General features: G+C 41.8%; 1 protein-coding gene across 2 annotated transcripts; it reads left to right on the top strand.

Moving 5' to 3' along the window:
* Positions 1–438: 438 nt before the first annotated feature.
* On the top strand, positions 439–27,765 carry LOC122014892 (transcription factor MYB3R-5-like). 2 transcript variants are annotated; one of them, XR_006120789.1, is made up of 8 exons: positions 439–1,041; positions 2,064–2,115; positions 2,457–2,514; positions 4,790–4,884; positions 4,974–5,077; positions 6,344–6,472; positions 25,753–27,132; positions 27,338–27,765. XR_006120789.1 is itself a non-coding variant. In XM_042571395.1 (7 exons), exons 1-7 carry the CDS (start codon positions 905–907, stop codon positions 27,026–27,028), a joined length of 1,851 nt encoding a protein of 616 aa, XP_042427329.1. In that variant the 5' UTR covers positions 439–904; the 3' UTR covers positions 27,029–27,765. The 2 variants fall into 2 exon arrangements, 1 of the variants encoding a protein (XP_042427329.1); XM_042571395.1 differs by having other exon boundaries at positions 25,753–27,765.
* The last annotated feature ends 194 nt before the right edge of the window (positions 27,766–27,959 follow it).

Genomic DNA, 27,959 nt, shown 5'->3' with positions numbered 1-27,959 from the left:
CGCAGCTTAATTTCGATTCTGACATTTCTGAGTGTCTAATCACTGCATCAGCACCGTAGAGCGCCGGGGCGACTTTATTCAGTATCTTTGATCATGCACTCAAAAACAATATTCAGTACGTTTTTAGCTTTCCATGTTAGTACGCACTTAATCTATTAATATGCCACGTCAGCACTAATTTCATATTTAATAAACCCGAATGGGCGGCGTGACGACGCTTGTCGCGCTGAGACAATGGCAGCCCTAAATCCTTGCGGATGATCCGACGGTCCACGATGGACCATAAATTCCAGAAGGAAGAATGCCGTTTGAGGTTCAAAAGTTAGGGGAGCCAACGGCAACGACCCCAACGCCGAAATTTAACGGCTCCGTGACCTCAACTAGCCATTGACTCATTCGCCCTTCTGTTATTGCAATTATTATTATATATTTATTTAACTCTTCCTCGTCTCTCTCTTTCTCGCGTATTGTTCTGCCCTTTTGCTTCGACGGGCGAAGTCTTCTTTCGAAATCCTTCGCGGCTACGGAAAGACCCCGCGAGCTTCCTCCGTTCGTCCTCCGAATCAATCGCCTCTCGGGGTTCCTCTGCCTCCCCCTTCCGCTGATTCTCTTCGGGGAGTGCCTCAATTCCTATATCCTTCCCGATCTCTTCGTTTTTTTTTTTTTTGATTCAGAGAGATCCGTGGGGATTTCGATGCCAACCGCCATGGTTTGATCTTTTCCCTCCAGTCTGATTACCCTTCTCGGTCTTGTTCTTTTCGAATTTATATGAATTCCTAATGGAATTGGATTAAGGAATCTACTTGCTGCTTCTGGTTGGGGCTTCGGTTGCCAGGACCGCCGTCTTTGTGTTGATTGATTTTGTTAGGGTTTTAGTGGAATTTTTTTGGTTTTGGTTGCCTCGATGAAAGTGGAACAGAGTTGTGTGGAGAACAGGCAATTGGCAGGAGCCTCGAGCTCGTCCCTCTCTGATGGAAGTTACGGTCTGTCGAGGGTTTCGACAGCTATTTCTAGCCCACTGAAGTCTTCTTCGTCACGGAGGTACTGCTTTTTTGCTTATTTGGGATTTGAGTGCTTAGCGTAATGCTGTTCAATTTTATGCATTGGAAACTTTGTACTGATTTTCTACGGCTATTGGTTGCTGGTTAAACTACGAGAACGGAAGGTCTTCTTTTTATTAAAAAAAATGGAAAGCAAACTAAAGAGAATTGTAGGGTCCGTTTTTATGGAAGTATTGTCATGCACATTTTAGAATCTAGACAAGTGACGTTATGTCAATTGATCATTATCGAAATTGTTTTTCACTTATTTTTAAAATAACATTCAAATATTTATTTTAACTGGACCTGCAGAGTTGAATATAAAATTACAGTTTTTATCCAGTTATCTAATAAAATTAGTCCATGTAATATAAACTTTTTATTGATGTGAATTTCTTCAGATATTGATCCTTACCTGTTTCTTGAACATAATACCATCCAGATTACCTCACGCTAGGTTTTCTCTACATTGTCATTCTATGTATGACAATTCATTGATTCATAATCCATTGCATGCTCGGACTTGGGGTTCATAGAGATTTATGGAGGTTATAATACGCCTAATGGAAAAGTCAACTATTCTAGATAATTGCATCTTCTATTAGGTTCATTGTCTATTATAGTCTCATTGTGCACAGTCTATGAATGGAACTCTGATTGTAGAAGAACCACAAATTTTCTTTGAATTTCAATCTAAGATTGATGGAGGTTATAATACTCCTAAAGGAAAAGTCAACCATTCTAGATAGTTGCATCTTCTATTAGGTTTATTGTCTATTCTAGTTGCATTGTGCACAGTCTATGAATGGAACACTGATTGTAGAAGAACCACAAATATTCTTTGAATTTCAATCTAAGGTATAAATTGTGTCAAGAGGTGCAGCAAATGAAGATTTCATAGATGATAGCCACTCATCCAGTTGCAAGTAGATTGTGTTTTTATCATATTAATTGCACTTGATCATATTAAAAAAAATTCTTTACTGATTTCTTCATCTTATATTCTTGAATTCCTTCATTCAGGAGGACTAGTGGTCCTATAAGGCGAGCAAAGGGTGGCTGGACATTACAAGAGGCAAGTGTCTCATTCACTATTGCTGAGTTTAGGTCCAAGACACGTGTGTTCGAAACTGTCAATATAGTTTTAATTAGACTAATTTAAGACTCTTTGTAATAACAATGCTTGGACTTAGAGGAGGCCATAAAACTCCTTACATATCATAAGCAAAGTGTTTCCCAAACTGTGAGAAATGCACAGAATTTTGGTGCTTGATTTTGCATCTCCATGTTGCTAGAGTACATATTTTAATTTGAAGCATATGTTTTCTAGTTACAACTAATTTAAGAGACATGTGAAACAATGCATTCTCATAATTTCTTCTTTCTAGTTTCGGTAATATTTATTTTTGTTTATAGGATGAGACGCTGAGGAAAGCTGTTGAAGCTTACAAAGGAAGATGTTGGAAGAAAATAGGTATACTGGTCACTTGCTAATTGTTTATGTTGAGTCCCACACTAATATAGTCATCACTTTGAAAATTTCGTTGCATTGTGTGCCCATGACTGCACCTAATGATTTAGTATATTGTAACTTAATAACTTGACCATGTTTATGAGTGAAAGCTCAATAATTATTAAAAAAAATTGCAAAAAATTACATTTTATGAAGGACAACTAAATCAGAAAGAAGCTCAAGGTAAGGAAGGAAGCATACTTGTTGGTTGTATGTAAGGATGCAAAATTTTTAGGTGGGATCATAATTGTATTATTTGGAATTTGTTCATGTTACAGACTGGGATTCAGTAACCAATTTTGCCTTTATTGTTAGCTCATCTGAACCAAGATAGGTTTCAACTAGTAACGGTATCTTACAGATTTGGTTATAAAGGGTGTTTTGCTTGGAAACTTCCTTCGGTGTTCAAGCCAGTGCAATGCTTGAGTAGGCTTAATTTAGAAATAGAAAGTTCCATATAAGCATATCAACTGTCACATTATGAATTGATAAATGCGTACTAACCCGTCCATATATAGGCATACATTGGATAGACAGTTTAGCTCAGAAGTTTTGTCCTGTGCCATGAGGAAGTCTGTCATTTGTTTATGGAAGCCTCATTTTTTTCTTTATAATGATGAGCTAATTGCAATTGGCACCACTTCATCTAAATCTTTTGTGTGGATGACTTGAAAGTTGATGACTTCCAATTGTTTTGACATTGATCATGGTCTTCTTGATTTTTTGAGAGCAGCAAAGAGTTGCTCGATTTGCTTATTTTTGAACAACAGAGGGTGTTGAAAGTTCTTAGACATGCTAAGAGGGACTACAAGCTTTTGTGGTTTTGTTTGTCATGCAGAGAAATTTTCAATCCATAAAACCCACTTTTCCTGCCATGCCCCCAGGATCAACGGTGATTCTTTCCCAATCCCTCATCTGCAGTTGATCCTTTGCATCTTGAATACTTTAGATTAGCCTTGGCACATAAAGTCCAAGTCGGCGTTGTGTTTGATTGAGTGAAAAGCATATAACAGGGGGAGATTAAGATGAGGTTGGTATGATATTTTAGAGGTGAGTGTCAGTAGGGACCAAACTTTTAAACCATTGACTTTGATTGGAAGTGCCTCAAACATTCAGACAAAGGGGAGAATAGATTGGTTAACTTCATGATATTATAATGTATGTGACTTGTGATGTCAGCATTGTAGGTAGATTTAACCACATTCACAAGTTTGATAATGCCCTCCAGGTTATCCTTTTTAGTAAATTTGATGCCCTTAGCAGTGTCTTTGTGTGAATTCCATCAGAGTATCTCTCCATGTATAGTAACATTGGTGGTGGGTATGGAGCCATGTACTGGATTCAGAACATTGGTGGTGCATTATTCATGTTAGCAAGCCTTAAGGTGTTGAACATTGTGCAGATGACCATAGGTGAATTTTATATCATGGTGGATGCATGGTGTCTGTTTTCTTAAGGGGCATGGCTCAGTAAGCCTGGGCACTAATTAGTTTGGGTTAGCAGACGAGTAAGGAAGGCCAAATCCACTTGCATAGGAATTCAGCACATATAATTTGTTCAAAACATGAGATAAAGCATCATGGGTAGCCATGTGGTGGTATGGGCACTATGGTGAAGTAGGCCAATGATAAAGTTCAAAAACCCATATAAGACCAAAGAGTTGGTGGGTGACAGCAACCATTAACTTTTTTTAGGGAAAGAGCAACAATGAGTTTTTATTGGTGAAGGCTCAGATATGTAGTGGAGTTTGGTCTAGGGGGTATTGTAAGATTCTAAATATATTTCTTGTTTTGGTGAGTATTGCATGCATAGCATAGTATTTTTTAGAGTTGGATATTTTGCATTGGGTTTGTGCCTGATGGGTTCATGATTGTTGGATTGTTTGGTGGTGGTGGTCAATTGCCAATAGAAAATTAGAAATTAGTATTTTTTTTAACGAATCACATATGGTGGGATCTAAAGATGAAAACCAACTATAAGCCTTTGGTTTTTAGTTGGTTAAAAGGATTCAGAAAATTAATATGATATGTATCTTTGGCCCTTTTATTAAGTTGACAATGTTCTTTGCCAGACATATGTAGGTTGCCATCATAATTTAAGTTTTTTTTTTCAAAAGCTTTGACCATCAAGTTTTGGTATCCATTAGAATAAGCTACAGAAATTAAAGCATTTACGCGCAATACAATAGTTTATGTTTGTGATATATGAGTTTATGCTTCAAACTTTTCCTTTCCAGCTGAATTTTTTCCTGATAGAACTGAGGTCCAATGCCTTCATCGGTGGCAAAAGGTTCTCAATCCCGAACTCATTAAAGGTCCATGGACCCTAGAGGTTTGATTTTACCTTTTTTTTGTTAATTTGATAAAGCTTTAGAAATTTAATGTTTTGAGAGACTATTTTTTCCTTTCTTGTGATTTCAGGAAGATGAGAAAATCACCAGTCTTGTAGCGAAATATGGACCTACAAAATGGTCCATGATTGCAAAATCTCTTCCTGGTCGTATTGGTAAACAGTGTCGAGAGAGGTAGTTGAACATCATCAGCTTTAGAAAATGAATTCATAGGAATTTGTTCTAGTAATAATATGGTCAATTCTCTCTCACACTAAATTCTTGGCCTTATCATTGAGTCAAACATTTCATGCATATAAAGGATAACAAATATCTCTTACCTGTGGTATTTGTTGGAGGCCTAAGGCTGATCATCCTGTCTCTGACCTTCTTAGTGTTCCTAACTGCCCCCAGGGCGTAGCGCAGACGGTGGACGCATGACATCTCTGGCGTAATGGCCAGGGGTCTATTATCAGGAATTAACGACCTGAGGTTTACCCTACCATGCACGTCTGTGTACCTGCATGTACCTCCCTCCATATCCGTGGGGCCGGTACTAGGAGAGCCGCTAAGATAGCGGATATACTTTTTTTCTTAGTGTTCCTAACTAAACTAGATATTCCTCAAATTACCCTATGAATTCTTGCCTAATTTGCATTGCAACAAACAATATTTAACATTTATTATGACTTGAAACCATGTGACCTATAACACCAACCTAAACACTGTGACATGCACCTGGTGTTGGATGAATTGTAACTTAGCAAGTATCCTCTTAACGAGTTAATTACTTGTAAATATCTACTACACCAGTAGGAAATGAGATAAAGCTGAAAAAAAAACAAAAACCAATTAATGCACATTTTAGTGAATTTTGAAGTCTTTTACTAATATCAGTCGTGGCTTCTTCATTTATTGCTACAAGATTAAAAATTACTGCTGCTTGATACTGAGTACAAATATCATTTAAGTTTCTCCTATGGTTTCACACTCCTATCTTGTAAGTGCTTTTTATCGTTGGTTTGAATACATTTTCAGAAACCGGCTTCACAAAGCTGTAGTGGCGTATTCCTTCTACACATGGCATCAAAGATCTAACAGATTATAGTCTGATCAAATTGAACATATAATTTACTTGAGGCTTTGGCTTTCTTCTTTCCGCTAGGTTATGATAATGCTGTAGGATGACTGAAGCCCAACATATGTTATTTCATTTTGGTGTGTATTTTTTGCAAACTATTCTTTCTGTTCATAAATGGTTAAAGTTTAATTATCACTTCATTATATGACTTTGCTTCACCTTATCTGATGCCTGTGTGTTCTTTAGGATATTTAAAAGAAAAACAGCATTTTTGACAATCTATTACTGCATTTTTTTTGAAAATAAAATGCAGTAACATTTTTACTAAAGGAAGTTATAGTTTGACAATTTCTTCTGAAAAAACCCTTTATTTCTTTTAGGTGGCATAATCATCTAAATCCTGTGATAAAAAAAGATGCTTGGACTGAAGAGGAGGAGCTTGTTCTCATGAATGCCCATCATGAATATGGAAATAAATGGGCAGAAATTGCCAAAGTCTTACCTGGAAGGTATTTGACCGTCACATATAATGCTAATGGTTATATTAACAAGTTAGTTTCATTTAACTGCATTTCCATTGATATCTATATAATTTAGGCTTGTAAAAGAGAAAGAGATAATATATTTCCAATAACCTAATCTGCTTGTAGGTATTTATATATATAAGGAGGGAAAGAGGATCCTATAATTATGGTATGCCTATCAATCATTAATTACAATCAATCTTAATCCCTATAATAAAACTAATCTAAATCAATCATAATCCCTACAATTAAGGGAATCTTTTGGAAGTATTCAACACTCTCTCTCGAGTTGGAGCATATATGCCAATAATATGCAGCTTGTCACAATTTTGAGAATCGTTTTCCTCCTAATGTTTTAGTCAAGACATCTGCAACTTAGTTGGATGATGATGTGAATGAAGTGACAATTTTTTGACTCATTACACACTCATAAATAAAGTGCTTAGTCCTCATGAAAAACTGAGTTACTTGCAATGTGAATAACTGCTTGATTATCACATTACATTGACAGTGGTTCATTGTAGGTGAATGCTAATTCTTCAAGCAAATTCTTCAGCCATAATAGAATAAAACTCAATCTAAATATTTTTGATCTTTAGGGTCAGGAGGGATGAACATAATATGTTCCTTCTTCTTGTGAGATCCCAGGAATAATTCAAACAAACATGACCACAAGAGATAGTTAGTTCCATTCAATTTTTTAGTAGTAGCCAATTAGGTTTAGAATCTGAAGACTTAATCATAAGAGGAAATCATAGGCAGAACTTGAGTAGTAGCAGATTAGGGCAGTGCTGGTTGATCCAGCAGGTAGCCGCAGCAAGGGACATTGACGCTAAAATCGACAGTAAGGGACGTCGGCATCAAAATCGGCAGCAAAGGACATCAGCGTCAAAATCGGCAGCAAGGGGCGTTGGTAGTAGGAGGCACAAAAATAGTAGTGGCAGCAGAAAAAATAGGTCAGAGAAGGAGAATTCACTCTAATACCATGTAAAAGAGAAAAAGATAATATATTTCTAATAACCTAATTTGCTTATGTAGGTATTTATATACATAAAGAGGGAGAGGATCCTATAATTATTGTATGCCTATCAATCATTAATTACAATCAATCTCAATCCCAATAATCAAGCTAATTTAAATCAATCATAATCCCTACAATTAAGGGAATCTTTTGGAAGTGATCCTGTCCAAGAGTCGAGACAATGGATGCTGGGATGTGGCGCTCTTGATGACTGATGGTGGACTCCTCGTCAATGAAGCCTGCAACCACATCAACGTCAGTGCCGAGCCAGGGAGGGGTTCCCCGGTGATGGTTCTTCGACGCCCAAGTCAAACACCGGCGATGTAGAAGAAACGAGAAAGCAAAATGGAAGAGTAATTGTGGGTACAGTAGAGATTATGCATACCTCCGTCAAAGCTTGGGGGTCTTTATATAGGACTCCCTGGGTGCGTGTGCATGCTCCTCGATGCATGCACGCTCTTCAAAGCATACCCTGAAGAGACGTGTCAGAAAAAGTGTCCCTGACACCATACCTTAACGACCTGAGCATATCCCTGACAAGACAATGGAAACTTCCACCGTACGATCCTCTGCCTATCCATGCCGCCAACCATGCCGTTTGTTGGTGGTGCGAGTCCCTATGAGGATATCGACAGATTCTCTTTTTGTCTGTTAGTGGGTCGAGCGGGCTGGACGCTCGGCCAACCCTTGGCCGTTCGACAGGCCTTATCCTCTGGCCGAGCAGAATGACCGCTCGGCCAATATCCCATTGTCTTGGTTCCACGTTAGGTAGGCCGGAGCTGTGTCCGAATGTAGCTTGCTCGGTCGTCAAAGCGTCGGAAGCTCGATATGGAGCCGAGCTGTATTGGTATCCGCTCGGACCCTCTTCCTCCCGAGCGGGAGAGGGGGTTGCCCGATCGGACTTTGACCTTCACCATGTCGTTAACCACCCTCTGACCGGGGCCCCTCCTTATCATCGGATCACATGCCTCCCCTTCAAGTCTCGTCGAAGGAGGCTACAAGTCCGACTGACTGGATGAGCTAGTTTGGAGATGCCGATTGGCCATGATACTGGTTGGAACTCCGACCGATCTGCCCGAGGGTGTCAAACGACCCTGCAGTTGCTCCTCGAGGTCGATCGGTACTTCGCCACTCGCCCTTGGAGAAGTTTGCAGTTTCAATCCTTGGTTGAGAGCGGTCAACGCTAACATCATCCAAATCCCTTTGGAATTCGTGCAAATCATCTCCATTAAAGCCAAGCACGCGCCCACACCTGTTAATGACGTTCATTAAATGCTGCCCTATAGGCGTGTGCCATGTATCACTGTTGTCGTCGTCGCACGCTCGAAGCGACAGACGTTGATGTGACGTTTGATGGTTTGAATTCAATGGCTGGATCTGTGCTCCGACTTCCATGCCCTGGATCGAATGACCCCGATCGGCTGAGCTCAAGCTTTATAAAGCCGCGATGTCAGCGTCTTTCTCTTGCGTTTTTTGCGAAGGCTGTCGGCATTCCTTTGCATGACCAGTGCTCCGGCGATCTCCGCTCCTGTCTCCGGCGACCTTTTCTTCTCTTGTAAGCTCTCCCGTTCCTTTCTGTTCTTCAATCTTTTCGCTACTTAGTTGTTTTACGTTGTCCGTTGTGTTCTGTGTCTGCCTCTCTTTCCGTCGAACCTGTCTTCTTGTTTTCCGGTAATAGCCAGTTCTTCACAGCCGTCGGACCCCTCGCCTGTGCTCTGGTACTCTACCATGGAGACCAGGTTCGATGCGGGCGACGCTGAAAGCCTTAGAAACGCCTTCGGCATCCCTTATGACCATGAGGTCATTCTGGCTTCTTCGTCCGATCGGCCACATTACCCGCCGACCGGCACCATTTGCTTGTTCCGAGACCAGTTTGTGGTCAGTCTTCGCTTCCCGATCCATCCTTTCATCCTTGAAGTTTATAATTACTTTCGTGTTCCTCTCCCCCAACTAGTACCTAATTCCTTTCGTCTGCTATGCGGCGTGGTCGTCCTGTTTCGACTGCACGACATCCCTTTAACCCCTCAAGTTTTTCATTATTTTTACTACCCTAAGCAGTCCGAGCTGGGACCTATCTCTTTCAATCTCGAATCGGTCTAGTATTTTTTGATAAGATGTCTACTTCGAATAAACACTAGAACGAGTATTTCTTTTTCATGCGGCTTCTCGAACGGCTAAGCTTCCGGACCCAATGGCAGGTCGGACTACCACCTCCGCCTGACCTGAAGAAGTATAAGAGCCGACCGGATTACCTTCACGCCGCAAACATGCTGGTCGGTCAGAAGTACGATATCCATAAGCTGCTGCATGAGGGTGTCATGTATATCTTCGGGCTGAGTCCGATTCGCACGAGGCTGTCGAACGGCTTAGGTATGAAATTTCTTGGCACTTCTCCTTTGAGTCTAACTGATTTATTTTTTCTCTCTTGCATCCAAAACCATGATGCGAGCACGCGTGGTCGGCCTGACGAAGCTGAAGGATGCCGAGATCAAAGCGGCTGCTGCCAAGGAAATGACGAGCCTTGGCCTGGCACCAGTCGACTCCAACGAAGGCACACAAGCCGAGAGTGGGGCGACCCCCACCGCCGTTCAGACATCTAACATCGAAGAAGTTGCTACGTCACTCCCAACTCTTGAAGCACACCCCGCCGCTCAGACAGAGGGTATCGAGTCTTCTGATGAGGGATTGCCACTCATCAGGCGTAAGAGGCGCCGTACGGAAGACACCTCTCGATCCGCCACCTCGGCTGTGGGCACCGCCGAGGGCACTTCATCTCTTGTGGCTGTCCCAACAGTGGAAGCCACTTCGTTCGATCGGACACCATCCTTACCCGAGCTGTCGTCTGAAGATATTGCTGCTCCCCCGGTCTCCTTCTTGTCGCCGCCCCGAACCCTACGAAGACCTCAGGTGTCCAATTTCGATCCGGCGTCTGTCGCCGCTCCTTCGGGTCCGGCGGTCTCCTCCTCGTCCGACCCGAGCGGCCGATGATCTGTGACGGCGACTATCAACCTGCCGACGGAGGACTATCTTGAGCAGTGCGCCCGTCCGACCGTCCCCGAACACAAGATCCTAATTCGCAGGCCGCTCGTCGGTGTTTAGGAGGAGGTTAGGGCCCGAGCGGCCACGATGTCTCCCAGGCAGCTCGGCAACAACCATGTGCGAATGTCCACGGGGGTACGTTTTTCAGTTTCAGTTCACACCTTACCTTCGATTACCTCCGATCGACGCTTGACCTTTATCTTTTTATTTGCAGTACTGGATGGAGAGTGTGACCATGTGCCAACGACTCGCCTTCGTGGAGGAAGAGCTAAAGAAGCTCAAGCTTTCGAGCGAGGCTTCTTCCTCCCAGGGACCATTAGTCGCCCAATAGCAGGCCGACCTAGAAAAGGCCCAACAACTCCTTGTGGCAGAGCGGCAGAAGTCAGTCGATCAAGCCAGTAGGCTGGGCCAGATCGAGACCCAATTGAAGACCTACGATAGAAAGCTCTAGTTGGCCTCCACGAGGAAGCAGCGAGCCATTGCCGACCTGGAACTGAAGAACTAGGAGGCTCGACGGCTCGCCCAAAAGCTCAAAAAGGCCGAGGACTATCTGATCGCCGAGCGAGCCTGCCGAGCGGCTGAAGAGGAGTCTCTGAATAAGAAGCTCAAGGAGGCCGAGGATGCCCTGGAGGCCTCCCGCTCTGCCCTGACGAAGAGTCGAGCCGATTTGTAGTGATAAAATAAGAGTACCTCCGCTCGGACTAGTTTACTGAAAAAGTTGTCTAGCGGATCGTCCGAGCGTTCGAGTTAGCCGTTGATGGGACCCTCCAGCAGCTCAAGGCAGGCGGTCACCTCCCCGAGGCCCTGGAAGACGGCGTTATCAGCCGCAGTCAGCTGAACGACTCCATGCCTGATGATGTATTCGACTATATAGAGTGAGCTAGAGTCCTGTAAAAGTTTTTTAAGTCTTAAATGTAATCCTGCCGCTCGGCAGTATCTTTTTGCAAAATGAACGTTTTGCCCGCTTTGCGGAGCTTTTCTTCACGACTTATTTGTTTCCATGCTTGGTACCAAGTGTTTCCGCTCGGCTATAATCATGGCCATCCCAGCGACTTGCAGGTCGTCGATCGGCCATTTGCTGAACTCAAACAAGGTTCATACTTTCTCCTGGGTTTAAGATCGCCGCTTGACCGTTGTTGGAGACCGGAGCTTAAGGTCGCCGCTCGACCGTCGATGAAGACAGGGGTTTAACGTCGCCGTTCGACGATTCGGTGAAAACAGGGGTTTAACGTCGCCGCTTGACGGTTTGGTGAAGACAAGGGTTTAATGTCGCCGCTCGACGGTTCGGTGAAGCCAGGGGTTTAACGTTGCCGCTCGACGGTTGGCCATGCCGTTCGGCACAAAGCTTGAGGCTTAATTTTTTATTTCCTGTCCTGCATTCAAGGAACATAGGGGCATAAAGGTACATTGATCACATTGGCGCATCTCTCATCCGGCTCGATAAGGCTGGAGATGGTTCGCGCTCCATAGACGTTCAAGTTGCAGCCCGTCCTCGTCCTCCAAGTAGTAGGTGCCTGAGCAGAGCTTCTCCACAACCTTGAAGGGTCCGGCCCAGGGAGCTTCCAGCTTAGTGACGTCGCCGACCTTACTTTCTTCCATACCAAGTCGCCGATCTGAAACGATCTTGGAATCACCCTCCGATTGTAACTCTACTTCATCCTCTGCCGGTATGCCATTAGCCGAACGACCACTTTAGCGTACACTTCGTCCACCAAGTCTAGCTCCAGAAGCCTTCGCTCGGCGTTGTCTTCGTTACAATTCTATATCCGGTCGGATTCAACCCCGACTTCGACAGGGACGACCGCTTCACCACCATATACCAAGTGGAAGGGCATAGCCCCAGTCCCTTCCTTGGGAGTCGTGCGGATCGCCTATAGCATGCTGAGGAGTTCATCTACCCACCTTCCTCCGATGTGGTCGAGCCGAACGCGCAGGATCCGAAGTATTTCTCGGTTGGTGACCTCCGCCTGTCCATTGCTATGAGGGTAGGCAACCGAAGTGAAGGCTTGCTGAATGTCGTATCCTTCGCACCACTCCTTGAGCCTCTTTCCCACAAATTGTCTTCCATTATCGGAGACGAGCCGACGCGGGATCCCTAACCGGCAAATGATGTGCTGCCAAATGAACTTTATGATCATCTGCTCAGTTATCCTTGCCAGCGGCTCGGCTTCGACCCATTTGGAGAAATAGTCCACTACGACGAGCAGGAACTTCCTCTGACCCGTTGCCATGGGGAAGAGCCCCACGATGTCCATGCCCTATTGGTCGAACGGACAGGCCACTGTGGACGCCTTCATCTCCTCGGTTGGCCGGTGTGAGAGGTTGTGGTACTTCTGGCAGGACAAGCAGGTGGCAACCGTCCGAGCGGCGTCCTCCTGGAGGGTCGGCCAAAAGTATTTGGCAAGTAAAATCTTCCTTGCCAATGAGCGGCCACCCGGATGTCCTCCACAGGACCCTTGGTGCACCTCCTACAGTATGTAGTCGGCATCCTCCGACTCGGCGCACTTAAGTAGGGCCTTGAGAAAGCCTTTTTGTAGAGCTGATCTCCGATGAGGGTAAACCGATCAACCCTCTTTCTCAATATGCAGGCCTCCTCCCGATCGGACGGTGTAGCTCCCGATCGCAGAAACTCTGTCAGTGCCGTCCTCCAATCGTCTGGGAAGGTAAGTCCTTCCATCCGGTCAATGTGGGCCACTAAAGTCATCTGCTCGATCGGCTGCGATATGACGATTGGCGATAACGAGCTAGCTAGTTTGGCCAATTCGTCTGCAGCTTGGTTCTCCGCTCGGGGGACCTTCTGTATTATGACCTTCCGAAAGTTGGCCTTAAGTTTTTCAAAAGCCTCCGCGTAGAGCTTGAGCCGCGTGTTGCTTATCTCGAACGTTCCGGCTAGTTGCTGCGCAACCAACTGTGAGTCCGAGTGGATGAGGACCTTGATGGTTCCGACGTACCGGGCAGCTTATAGGCCAGCTATAAGTGTTTCATACTCGGCTTCATTTGATTAGCCGTCTGGACGCTTCTGGATTGAGCAGGACCCTCCCCAAAGGACTGTTGGTCATCACGATGATGGAATGCGCTAGGAAGTATGGGTGAAGCCTCCGAGCGGCGAGCACCAACGCAAAAGTCAATTTCTCGAGATCGGTGTAGCGGGATTTAGCATCTTTCAATATATGACTCAGGAAGTACACCGGTTGTTCCTCACCGTTTGGCCTAACTAGCGCCGAGTCGACCGCATGCTCGGTTGAGGATAAATAAATTCTGAGTGGCTCGCTGACAGTTGGCTTAGCCAATACAGGCAATGAATTGAGGTATTCCTTCAACTCTTCAAACGCCCGATCGCACTCTTCGTCCCATTGAAATTTGGTGGCTCGGCGTAATATCTTGAAGAACGGCAAGCTCCGGTCGGTTGACTTGGAGATGAACCGGGATAGTACTGTTATCCGCCCGGTGAAACGTTGGGCTTCCTTGAGATTCTTTGGCGGCGGCATATCTTGTAGTGCTTTCATTTTGCTGGGATTCGCCTCGATACCCCGCTCGGTGACGATGTAACCCAGGAATCGCCCGCTCTTTGCGCCAAACAGACACTTGCTTGGGTTTAGCTTGATTCCGTACGTCCTAAGCATCTGGCAGGTCTCCTTGATATCTGCACATAGGTCAGCTGCTCGGACGGATTTAATTAGTATGTCGTCGACATATACCTCCATGTTACGGTCGATCTGCCGTCAAAACACCTTATTCATCAACCTTTGATAAGTAGCGCCAGCGTTCTTTAGCCCGAACGACATGACATTGTAGCAGTAGGTTCCATCGGCCGTGATGAAGCTAACCTTTTCTTGATCTTCTTGGGCGAGCGGCACTTAGTGGTACCCTTGATACGCATCTAGCATGCACATTATTTCTCACCACGCAGTGGAGTCTACCATCTGATCAATCCGAGACAGCATATAGAAGTCCTTCGGGCACGCCTTGTTGAGGTCCCTGAAGTCGATGCAGACGCGCCGCTTGTTGCCCGGCTTTGAGACCAGCACTACATTTGCGAGCCAGCTCGGGAATTGAACCTCACGTATGTGGTCGGCTTCAAGAGCTTCTTTATCTCCGCTCGGATGATCAGATTTTGTTCGGCGCTAAAGTCCCTCTTTCTTTCCTTCACCGGTCGAGTGTCTAGTCGGACGTGAAGCTCGTGCTGCGCGACGCTCGGCGAGATCCCGGGAAGCTTGTGCGTCGACCACGCAAATACATCGTGGTTTTGCTGGAGGCAAGCGAACAGCTCCGCCTTCTGCTCAGCTCCCAGATCGGACGTGATGAAAGTCATTGCCTCCGCTTGGCAGGGGTGGATCTGCACTTCTTCCTTTTCTTCATAAGACTAGAGTAGGGGGCTTTTCAGTGATGACATTTACCTCTAGTCGGGGTGTCTTCCGAGCGGTTCTGGCTTCGATTTTGACCATTTTGACATAACAGCGCCGAGCGGCCAATTGATTGCCTTTAACCTTTCCTACCCAGTCTTCTACCAAGAACTTGATCTTCTGACAGTATGTTGAGACTACCGCTCGGAATTCGTTGAGAGCCGGCCAACCCAGAATGACGTTGCAGGCTGAGGGGGCATCCACCAAAATGAAGTTCGTGGTTCTGATCCTTCTAAGCGGCTCCTCCCCGAGTGATATGGCCAACTTGGCTTGGTCGATCAGCAGAACCTCATTGCCGGTGAATCCATATAGTGGGGTCGTCATCGGCAGCAGCTTGCCCCGGTCGATCTGGAGCTGATCGAAAACCTTCTTGAAAATTATATTCACCGAACTCCCTGTGTCAACAAAAATCCGGTGAATTGTATAATTGGCGATTACCGCTCGATGATGAGGGCGTTGTCGTGAGGGACTTCCACTCCTTCGAGGTCCCGGGGTCCGAAGCTGATCTCAGGCCCGCTCACCCTCTCCTGACTACAACCCACAGCGTGAATTTCCAAACGCCGAGCATATGATTTTCTCGCTCGATTGGAGTCTCCGCTGGTCGGTCCACCGACGATGATGTTTATCTCTCCCCGAGCGACATTGCTTCAGTTTTCCTCCTCCCAAGCGCTAGGCCTGTGTCGCTCGTGTGAGGCTCGGGGATGGTCATTGTTCCTCTGTTGATGGTGATGCGGCCGCTCGGGTGACCACCCGACATCTTCTCATCGCCCGTCAGTTTGAGGCCCGCGTCGCCGGTCGGGTGAAGGCGATCAGCGGTGATAGCCCCTTGGCGCTGATCGGGCGATTGGTGTAAACCTTCGACAGTCCCGGGTGTTGTGTGACGTTGATTGGTGGAAGGAACAAAACATAGGCATCCATACCTTGCCCCTCGCTGTTTTTGGCCGATCGAAAGCCACATGCTACACGACCTGGGCCCTTGCTTCTTAGTGCGGTCGACCTTCAGCTCTCGGCCCCCTTGGTGGTTGGTGGCTACTAGGCGGTCGCCGTTCAGTTGACATCGTGGGCTCGGATGGCGCCTCCTTTCTTCTGGCTGCCTGGGCCTTCTCCACGTTTATGTATTCATTAGCCTTTTTTAGTATATGATCGTAATCGCGAGGCGGCTTCCTGATGAGCGATCGGAAGAAGTCTCCTTCCACAAGCCCCTGGGTGAAGGCATTCATCATGGTCTCAAATGAGACCGAGGGGATATCCATAGCTATTTGGTTGAAGCGCTGGATGTATGCTCGAAGGGTTTCTCTCGGCTCTTGTTTCAAAGAGAATAGACTGACGCTTGTCTTTTGGTAGCGCCTGTTGCTTGCAAAATGGTGGAGGAATGCCGTTCGGAAATCCTTGAAGCTTTGTATTGATCCGTCCGGCAGCCTCCTGAACCATCGTTTGGCCAAGCCGGACAGCGTTGTGAGAAAGACTCGACACTTCACTCCATCTGTGTATTGGTGAAGTGTAGCAGCGTTGTCGAATTTTCCCAAATGATCATCTGGATCAGTCGATTCGTTGTATTCTCTGATTTCTAATGGAGCGTAGTGCCTCGACAATGGGTCTTGCAGTATTGCTTCGGAGAACTAGCGGTTGATCCGCTCGAGAGATGCGTCGGCTTGGGGCGCCTTGCCTTTCCTTGCGTCTCGAACGGGCGCTTCGTCTGTAGAAGGTCCCTTCTCCTAATTTGCTTGCGTAATCTCTGAGGGTGTTTGAAAAAGAGCTCGATAGAATGGAATAGGCGCAGGTGGAGCTTCTCCATGCGTGCCGGTCGACAATCTATTTTGCCCCCAAATAGAATATTGCTCCGGTCGATTGTCGTGAGCCGCTCGGCCTCCAGAGGCTGACGTTGCCTGTTGCCCTAGTCGGTCGGCTAGCGTCTTTTGCTGCTGTTGCTCGACGATCTTTACCGCTCGCGTTTGTATTAGCGCGTCGAGCTCTTCTTGAGTGAGCGTCACGGTGTGAAGTCGTCCAACTTCTTCCATTTTCCCGATTCGGATGTAGGTGCGTTCCCACATACGACGTCAAATTTGATCTTGTCCGAGAGTCAAGGCAATGGATGTTGGGACGTAGCGCTCCTGATGACTGGTGGTGGACTCCTCGTCAATGAAGCCTGCAACCATAGCAACGTCAGTGCCAAGCCAGGAAGGGGTTCCCGGCGATGGCCCTCCGACGCCCAAGTCAAACACCGGCGATATAGAAGAAACAAGGAAGCAAAATGACAGAGTAACTATGGCTACAGTAGAGATTATACGTACCTCCGTCGAAGCTTGAGAGTCTTTATATATGACTCCCTGGGAGCGCGTGCACGCTCCTCAAAGCATACTCTGAAGAGACGTGTCAGAAAAGTGCCTCTGACACCATACCTTAACGACCCGAGCATATCCCTGACAAGACAATGGAAACTTCCACCGTACGATCCTCTGCCTGTCCATGCCGCCAATCATGTCGTCTGTTGGTGGTGCGAGTCTCTATGAGGATATTGGCTGATTCTCCTTTTGTCTGTTAGTGGGCTGAGTGGGCTGGACGCTCAGCCAACCCTTAGTCGTTCGGCGGGCCTTGTCCTCGGGCCGAGCAGAATGGCCGCTCGGCCAACATCCCACTGTCTTGGTTCCACGTTATGTAGGCCGGAGCTGTGTCCGAATGTAGCTTGCGCGGTCGTCAATGTTTCGCCGATGTGCGTCCGAGCGGTTTGGCCGCTCGGCGCCTTCTTCGTCTGTTCTGAGCATCGGAAGCTCGGTATGGAACTGAGCTGTACCGGTATCCGCCCGGACCCTCTTCCTCCCGAGCGGGAGAGGGGGTTGCCCGATCGGACTTTGACCTTCACCATGTCGTTGACCACCCTGCTGACCGAGACCCCTCCTTATCACCGGATCAGGAAGTATTCAACTAGGCTTTTGTATTTCACTTCCCCATAACATGCAACTTTAATAGAATCTCAAAGTTTTAGTGTCCAACTTACGGTTTGTGGTTCTTCTTAATGAGATACCATCAAAGGATGGGCAATGCTTTCTTAGGTAGTGTCATGAGAATAAGGTGTAGTAGACTAGTTGTAACTGACCAGGTCATTATCATTGCCATTGGAAGTTTGAACTATTTAAGATCAGCCACATGGATTTCTCTCTCCACTGAATTATATGCAAGAGTATGTCATTATCAATGAAAGTCAACTAAATCACTTTTATTACATTACCTAAAGTTTTCTTGGATATTCTTCTATTGCCTGAACCATCAACTCAGGTTGTTTCAACTCATCTAAAATCTGTGAGCCACCTTTGAAGATGTTCATACTGTTTTAAACTATTTGGAGCTGCACCTAATTGCTACCGGATAGTAACTGATTAGATGTTCCTATAATTATGTGTGCATGACCAAGCTCCGCCCTGTTTCTGCTCGGTCAGTTTGTTTCTGTAATGCATTGTGTTGTGTCTAGTCAAGTTGTTCTTGATTGAGCCTTGTTACGTCTCTCAATTTTATATAGAGGTTATCTTATTTGGATGTTGTGAACTGTACAGTTGGAGTTTTAGGGAGTTATATGTTCAGCTATGTTGGAGGCGTGGAATCTGATCAACGTACTATGCAATAAGATGAACTACATAGGGTTCATGGGAGATCCCTGATGAGCTTACCTAGGGTGCTATGGCAGTGTAACCCTACTAGGATTGTGTGGGAGCCGTGCCCTTAGCTTGAGGCTATTTCTATAACCTTGGAGCAAGTCAGTGACTTCTAGACTTGCCAATCTGACCAAGCATTCTCGACTTGGTGCTATCATTAGCCTGTTAAACCTGGCAATTTCTTGATTTCTATTGATGCAGTTTTAGATAGCAATTCAGACAAGTAATTGCCTTTGTTTTTCCAATTTGAGGGACCGAACTGGCTGAACGATTCTCAACTTTGGAATTTAGGACTTGCTAACTGGCCTTATGTTAACTCGGAAAATACTGCATATGTTGTTGGTTGCTACTCGGAAAGCCTAGAGGTTCCACTATACAAAAATTTTGTACAAAGATCTGAACCTTTTCCTAGCTACCATGTGTTCTTTTAAATTAAATTTTGGATCGCCTGCGGAACTTAACACGTTTGATCCAAAACTTAATCTATTTGTTCTTTTAGGTTTTGACTTGGATCTCCTGCGGAACTTAACACGTTCGACCCAAATCACCTTAAGTTATTAATTCCATTAAATATTAATTTCCATAATTGGTTCCCAGTACTGACGTGGCGAGGCACTTGACCTTCTTGGATATGGGAGCAACCACCACCGACTAGACAAAACCTTTTATAGAAATCTAATATTTAATTTCCTAAAATAACTTTAGGTTAACCGAAAAGAACAATCAAATCACAAGGAAAAATAAAACAAAAGAACACAACTTCGAAAAACATATTCGAAATACTAGAATCGTAAGCCTCTTGTATTTGGTATTATTTTCATAAATAACTAGCATGATGCGGAAAGAAAAATTACTAGTTATACCTTTTAGAAAGACCTCTTGATCTTCTACCGTATTCCTCTTCTAACCTCGGACGTTGTGTGGGCAACGATCTTCCGAGATGAGAATCCACCAAAGCACCTTCTTCTCCTTTCTTGAAGTTTCGGCACACAAAGCTTCCAAAAGATGAAGATCTTTTCCACCAACCAAGCTCCAAGGGATACAAGTTTTCTCTCCTTTTTCTTCTTCTCCAAGTAGTATCCGCCACCACAAGAGCTCCAAGCCATAGAGAAGGTTCGGCCACCACCAAGAGGAAGAAAGGAAGAGAGGTTGGACCACAACACCAAGGAAAAGAGGAGAGAAATAATAGAGGTAGTTCACCAAGCCTTCTCTACCCCTCTTTTATAATCCTTGGTCTTGCGAATAAGGAAATTTAATTAAAAACTTTCTTAATTCTTTTGCCGTGAAAAGGAAAAATTTATTTAATTAAAACAATTTTCCTTTTCTCGATTTACATGGTACCACCATCAAGTTATAAACAAGGAGAGTTTTAATTAATTAAAACTTCCTAATTTGTCTCAGAAATTTATAAAATTTCTCCAATAATTTAATCCCTTCATGATTGGTTTATAAAAAGGAAATTTAATAAATTAAAATCTTTCTTTTAAACATGTGGATAAAAAGAAAGTTATCTCTAAAAATTAAAATCTCTTTTAATCTACAAATAAGGAAAGATATCAAATCTTTTCTCAATCTTTTGTAGAAACTAATAAAAGAGAATTATTAATTTTTAAACTTTTTTTTAAATCATGAACATGGTTAAAAAGGAAAGTTTTCTTAAAATTTAAAATCCTCCTTTAATCAACAAATAAGGAAAGATTTCAAATTTTAAACTCTCTTTTAAACATGTAGATGATTTACAAATAAGGAAAGATTTCAAATTTTAAACTCTCTTTTAAACATGTAGATGATTTACAAATAAGGAAAGTTTTTACCAAAAATTAAAACCATCCTTTTAATCTACAAATAAGGAAAGAGATTAATCTCTTCTTTTAATCTTTTGTAGAAAGTTATAAAAGGAAATTTTTAATTTTTAAACTCTCTTTTAAAATCATGATATCCACATAAGAAATAATTTTAATAAAAATCCTTTTAATATTCTAGTGGTGCCACCCAAGCTTGGGACCCAAGCTTTGGCGACCACCTACGACTCATCCACTTGGTCTTGGCCCGTTGGATGGGTAAGAAGGTGGTATCGGTGGGTATAAATCTATATACTGAGGCTACGATAGGAATGAGAGGAGGAATTGGTTTTGGTCTCCGGTAAAATTAAGCATCCGTGTTCGCCTAACACACAACTTAATTTCATCAATAATAATTCATTCCACTAAAGAACTATTATGAACTACCGCACCAATCCCAAATTACATTTGGGCTCCTTCTTATTACGAGTGTTAGTCTCCCCATGTTTAAGATATCGAATGTCCACTAATTAAGTGAGTTCTCGACAACTCATTTAATTAATATCTGAGTCCAAGAGTAGTACCACTCAACCTTATCGTCATGTCGGACTAAGTCCACCTGCAGGTTTAACATGACAATCCTTATGAGCTCCTCTTGGGGACATTATCAACCTAGTATCTCTAGGACACGGTTTCCTTCTATAATCAACAACACACACTATAAGTGATACCATTTCCCAACTTATCGGGTTTATTGATTCATCGAACTAAATCTCACCCATTGATAAATTAAAGAAATAAATATCAAACATATGTGCTTGTTATTATATTAGGATTAAGAGCACACACTTCCATAATAACTGAGGTCTTTGTTTCTTTATAAAGTCAGTATAAAAGAAACGACCTCTAATGGTCCTACTCAATACACTCTAAGTGTACTAGTGTAATTATATAGTTAAGATAAACTAATACCTAATTACACTACGACCTTCCAATGGTTTGTTCCTTTCCATTATGGTCGTGAGCTACTGTTTATAATTTATAAGGTACTGATAACATGATCCTCTGTGTGTGACACCACACACCATGTTATCTACAATATAAATTAATTGAACAACTACATTTATCATAAATGTAGATATTTGACCAATGTGATTCTTATTTCTAGATAAATGTTTATACCAAAAGCTAGGCTTTTAGTATACACTCTAACATATGTTTCATATGCGTGTTCTACTCTCTATAATAGGAGGGGTAAACTTTCACATATATGTGTATCATAACAAATAGTGGAGGCAAGAGATCACTAGTGATGGATATGTTTGAGGGCAATGTAACTTAATTCTCTTTCTCTGACCTGGGCACAGGCAAGCTTTCTGGATCATGTACAATTCTGAGTGTTTTGCTTGATCTTGTTTTTCTTTTGTACCATTCTCTTCTTTGTGTTCCTTGTGATTTTTGTCTATTAAGTGGTTTTTGTGTTACTATCAACGAGTGACAGGTAATATTTCATCTATTAGAAATCGGTATTGAAAAGTACCACAATCCTAACATATCATATCAAAACCTATACTAGGGTCCAAAGAAGGTAGTGTAATTCCCTTACAAGTTTATATCCAGTTTGTGTCAATTAGTGCAAGTAGACAGTCATGGATATTAGTTAATCCATGTTTATGCAACATTTTACATGTCTCGTATCTGTGTAGTATACCGCATAATAAATTGCATGTCTCATATCTGTGTACAGCATGACAAGTTGCATCTCCCATATGCGACGTAGTATTACTGTCTGTCAAGTTTGTGAGTGCCATAATCCAAGTTCTTTTTCAATTTTGCAATCCATTTCATGTGGTTTGGCATTCTCATATGCTAGCTTGTCTGTTGTGTAAAGCACCTCTTAGTCAGAAAAAAGTCCATTATTTGCACTTAAAAGGTGTGATAGACTTTCCAGGGCTCAACCCCATGTTATCATGTGTTGGTAGCACATGCACTTCGAAATAGAGAAAAAGAGCTGGCTAAAGGCAGAGCAATGGTCTCATTAATGAATCAAGCAGATTGGTCTGACAAGTAACTGAACTGGGCATATTTACATACCAGTATATAAAGTTTCAGACCCTTATGTGATTATATCCTTTTTTAGTAAGACATTTTATATCATTGGTCTAAGGTCAATACATTTGATAACATTATGAGATGAAATGTGTTTGTCCTACTGAAGGGGGTCCGAACTTCAGTGTGATTTTGATCTTGTATTAATCAGGTTCAGGTTGGCTATGTTGGGTTGGGTGTCAACCATGCCTTTGAAATTTGCTTAAATCCAAATCTATAATGGAAGCTGAATGAATGTATATATATAATTTCATCCTTGTATGAGGTCTTATATGCAAAATTATTGGTTGTTATTTCAAAATATTATCTGTTAAAACGATAAGAGGATGATTATTATAATCATCGTTCAATTCTCTAGATAATCATTTTTTTTATTTGTATTTTGTAAATGAAACTGGTAGTCTGTTTTTTGTGACTGCTATTACAGTTTCTAAGATGTTCAAGAGACCCTTATTAATTTATGCTCTTCACTTGTTAGAATTTTAAAGGATTAGATGAATCTACCAAGAAGGGGAGTCTTGGCGCAACAGTTAAGTTGTTGCCATGTGACCAAAAGGTCACGAGTTCGAATCCTGGAAATAGCCCTTTTGCAAAAAGCAGGGTAAGACGTCCTACAATGGATCCTTCCCCGAGATCTCGTATGACGGGAGCTTCGTGCACCGGGCTACCCTTAGATGAATCTACCAAATTAAGATTTTATGACGACTTAGATGAAATATTACAAAATATTCTGCCAAATGAAATGATTTTAATATGGGATGATCTAAATGAACATATCAGTGTGAAAAAAAAGTAATATGAGAGGGTACATCAGGGTTATGGGTTTGGAACGAGAAATGAAGAAGAGAAAACTATATTAGATTTTATGATAGCATATGACCTTATATTAGCTAATATATTTTTTAAGAAAAAAGAAGAATACTTAGTCATGTTCAAAAGTGAGAATAATAAATCGTAAATTGACTTTCTTATAGTTAAGAAGAAGGATAAAAAGATTTGTAAAGATTGCAAGGTCATCCTTGGAGAAAGCTTAAGTGCCTAATATAGGTTAATAGTGTTGGATATATGCCAAGCATAATATCAATAGAAAGAAAATATATATGACTCCTAGAATTAAATGGTGGAAGTTAAAGGATAGGAAGCAAAATATATTTAAGGAGAAGGTAGAAGTACAAATATTAGGTGAAATACATGGTGACTCTAATACGACATGAGATAAGATAGTAACTAAGAGTGTATTCGGTGAGTCAAAGGGATATGCACCACTAAATAAGAAATTTTGGTGGTGGAATGAGAAAGTATAAGAGAAACGGAAGAAAAAATTAATAACTTATAAAGAATTATATATTTGTCAGAATAAGAAAATTTTAAAAAATATACAATAGCCAAAAATGCGGCTAAGAAAGTAGTGAATAAAACTAACCATGAAACTTTTGAACGATTATATAAAAAATTGGATACTAAAGAAAGGGGAAAGAGACATTTATAGAATAGCTAAAGGGAGAGAAAGGAAGATCTTATCCAAATAAAATATATTAAAGATGAATATAATGTGGTATTAGTAAACAATGGAGAAATAAAAGAGCTGTATAATAGGTATTTTCATTAACTTTTTAATGAAGGTTTAGGTGACCAACTTAACTTAGGTAATTTAAGTAGGTCAAATGAATATAGAAATTTAAATTTTTATCGTAGAATTCAAACTTCAAAAGTAGAATAAACTTTAAATGGGATGTACAATGAAAAAGTTATTGGACCAGATGATATTCTGATAAAGGTATGGAAGTGCCGCGGGAAACAAAGTATTAAATGACTTATAAAAATATTTAACATGATATTGAAAGTAAAAAAAAAAAGATCATATCAATGGAGGGTAAGTACTCTAGTTTCCTTATATAAGAATAAGGGAGGCGTGCAAAGTTATGCAAACTATAGGGGTATTAAACTAATGAGTCATATCATGAAACTTTGGAAAATAAATAATAGAAAAAAAATTAAGGAAGGAGATGATTGAAAATCAATTTAGGTTTATGCCTGGAAGATCGATAATAGAAGCTATACATATTAGACAACTAATTGAAAAATATCGGGAGTAAAAATAAGATTTATACATGGTATTTATTGTCTTAGAACAAACTTAAGATAGAGTTCCAAGAGAAGTTATATGGAGAATTCTAGAAAAGAGAGATGTTAGCGTAATATATATTAAATTAATTAAGGATATATACGAGGATGTAACGACCAGAAAAGACTTCAAGTGGAGTAACTGAAGCATTTCCAATAAAGATAGGGTTACATCATGGATCAGTTCTAAATCTATCTTTTTACACTAATTATAGACGAACTCACTACACACATTCAAGACGCAGTATCGTGGTGTATGTTGTTTGTAGATGATATTATTTTGGTAGATGAAACACATGGAGTAAATGCTAAATTAGAATCTTGGCGGGAAATACTAGAAGAGAAAGGTTTTAGACTTAGTATAATAAAGACAAAATACATAGAATTTAATTTTAGCAATATTAGAAGTAATGAGATAATTGTTAAGATAGGAGATGATAAGTTGTCCGGAACCGAGGGTTTTGAATATTTAGGACTATTTTTGCAAAACGATGGAGGGATTGAGAGAGATGTCTTACATGAAATACAAGTAGGATGGTTGAAATGGAGAGCATTGGGTGTTTTTTTGTGACCGTAAAGTACCTCTAAAACTTAAAGGAAAGTTCCACAAAATCACAGTTAGACTTGCTATGTTATATGAAGCTGAATATTGAGCTATGACTTCAGCACATATGTAGAAGATGAGAGTTGCAGAGATGAGAATATTAAGGTGGATGTGTAGACATACGAGGATGGATAGAATAAGAAATGAGAGCATTAGAGATAAAGTTGGAGCTACATTTATTGAGAGAAAACTCCGAAAGACACGTTTAAAATAGTATGGACATGTACTTAGACGATCAATAGATATTCCAATTAGACGATATGAAATTATGACAAGCACACATCAAACGATGAAGAGAAAAGTAAAAAAAAACTTGGTTAGCAACAATAAAATAAGATAAAATTTATTTAAGTATAGATGATAATATAGTAGGAGATAGAGCTCAATAGTGTAAAAAGATCCATATAACCGACCCCACCGAGTGGAATTAGGCTTGGTGGTTACTGTTATTGTTGTTGTTATTATTGTTGTTGTTGTTGTTGTTGTTGTTGTTGACTTTTAATGCTTATAATTTTTTACCGTTTTCTTTGTGGCTAGGACTGATAACTCAATAAAGAATCACTGGCATAGTTCGTTAAAGAAAAAGTTAGATTTCTTTTTGGCTACTGGCAAGCTTCCACCTGTTCCTGTGGATGGTTCAAAGGATATGAGAAGCCTTGACAGTAGACAATCACTTCATTGTTCAAGTGATGGGTCGGACATAAATGCCAGAGCGTTTTCTGAATCAGCCAGTTCCATGGACATTGATCTCCCTGCTAGACAAGGGTTGGATGACCAAAAACACAGGTTAGAATCATCAACAGTTGAGTCTAAGATGGAAGCTATAAACAACTTGATTGTGAGAAGAATTCATGATCCCATTGTTGAGTTCAGCACTCATATAGAATCATCAACAATTGAGCCTAAGAAGGAAGCTGTTAACAACTTAATTGTGAGAATAATTCATGATCCTGCTGTAGAGTCCAGCACTCATACTCTCACACCTGATATCTGCACTAGATCTGATCCTGGGACAGAGTTGGCAGAATGTCGTAACACCATTGACAAGGATCAAAATGTTGAATCAAAGTTGGAAGCTTTAGCTAATCCAAATGTAAGAGGAATTCACAGTCCCTCTGTACATTGCATTAAAGATATGCCAACCTTTGATGTCTCAACTAGATCTCCAGAAAATGAAGTCACAGATTGTAGAAACACTGATGAGGATAGTCGACTGAATTGTGAATCTGAGCCGATGCACCAGGAAACTCCTCTTGGTTCTCTCTATTATAAGCCACCTCAGGTAGAAGATATTTGTCTTTCTGAAAATTATAGAGTCATAACCACATCTACAAATATGCAGCAATCATGTGGGTCATGCGTTGTGATATCACCTGAAGGTTACCTCACTCCTTCCTCAGTAACGGCAAAAGGTCCTATTCAAGATGTTCATTCCATCTTAAAAAACGCAGCTAGAAGTTTCCCAAGCACTCCGTCCATATTCTGCAGAGGAAAAAAGATGGCAGAAACAACTCTTGATTCTGATGCTAGTACTTCAGGGGTAAAGTCTGCAAAACTTATGGACAATTGTGCTTCTACTGGAGAAGGAAAAAATATACATAATTTGGAGACAATTGACAATTCCAAGTTAAGATCAAATCCTTGTGACAAAGGAGACTTATCATACAACAGGAAGAACTTTGATGTTTCTCCCCCATACAGGTTTAGATTCAAAAGAACTGCAACTATCAAATCTGTGGAGAAGCAGCTTGATTTTTCAGAAAATGATTCTAATGGGAAAACAAACCCCCTTATATTGGACGTGGACACTTAAACTCTACCTAATTCAGTTACCATATTTACAAGCAAACAGGATGGTAGACTCTGAGCCTTTGTAAATCTATAATATCAAATTGGTTATGACCTGCTCTACAACTTGTGAGTATCTTGGGAACTTTAGTTTACTTCAATTGCTTCAAAGTTTTTGAGACTATATATACAGCTCGATGGAGATTTCACACATGATAGTTTTTTATTACCATTTATTTATTGACTTCGTGTTATACAAAACTCAAAGCAAGTTCCCTGCCTGCCTTCTCATTCAAGTGATTATGCTACTATTCAGTTTCTTTTGTCTTATTAGGTTCGAGGTTTTCATGGACCTGAATGGCTCAAGTCTTAAAGATATGATCCGTCTCTCCCTGTAATTTCAAATTGAACCTGAATAAACATTCTATTGCTTGCTGGTCTCTCTTAATATGCATTGATTGGAAGAAACAATGATATTCTACAAGGATTTGTTCGTCTGAATGTGCATATGTACAGAAAATTCTCTCAGTTGAATATCAAAAAGACGTTCAGCCATTGAAATTACTTATCTGTACATAAAAAACCCTTGTCATTCCATCAATATTTAGATTTGTGAGGTGAGAAAATGATCCTGCTTGATAACCTTAATTCTATGAAGTGGTTACACAAGAGTAAGCATTCAATTTGTTTGAGACTCCAAAGGGTTGAAGAACTCAGACCAGGGGTTTGTATCATAATAACGCTTCCTTATTATTATTTCAAGCCATTCCAGCATGTGCATCAAACTAAACTCAGGTAAGTAATATTTGACAGTGTACGTTGCACACCATCTAGAAATGATATCCATTTAAATTGAAGTTGGATAAACATGGTTTTTAAACTCTCATTAAGTCTCACTTGAAGTCTCAATCCTGTCTTTTGTTTCAAATTAGTTCTTATGTCTAGTTTTCTTTTCA

This window comes from Zingiber officinale, chromosome 8B (assembly GCF_018446385.1).
Source record: "Zingiber officinale cultivar Zhangliang chromosome 8B, Zo_v1.1, whole genome shotgun sequence".
Lineage (NCBI taxonomy): Eukaryota > Viridiplantae > Streptophyta > Magnoliopsida > Zingiberales > Zingiberaceae > Zingiber > Zingiber officinale.
The sequence above is the reverse complement of the archived record's forward strand: the minus strand, read 5'-3'. Positions and strand labels throughout refer to the sequence as shown.

Coding starts and splice junctions, on each gene's coding strand:
- LOC122014892 (XM_042571395.1), top strand. CDS start 905: ATGAAAGTGGAACAGAGTTGTGTGGAGAACAGGCAATTGGCAGGAGCC. Junction 2,515..4,789: donor AAGATGTTGGAAGAAAATAG/GTATACTGGTCA, acceptor TTTCCTTTCCAG/CTGAATTTTTTCCTGATAGA. Junction 6,473..25,752: donor GCCAAAGTCTTACCTGGAAG/GTATTTGACCGT, acceptor CTTTGTGGCTAG/GACTGATAACTCAATAAAGA.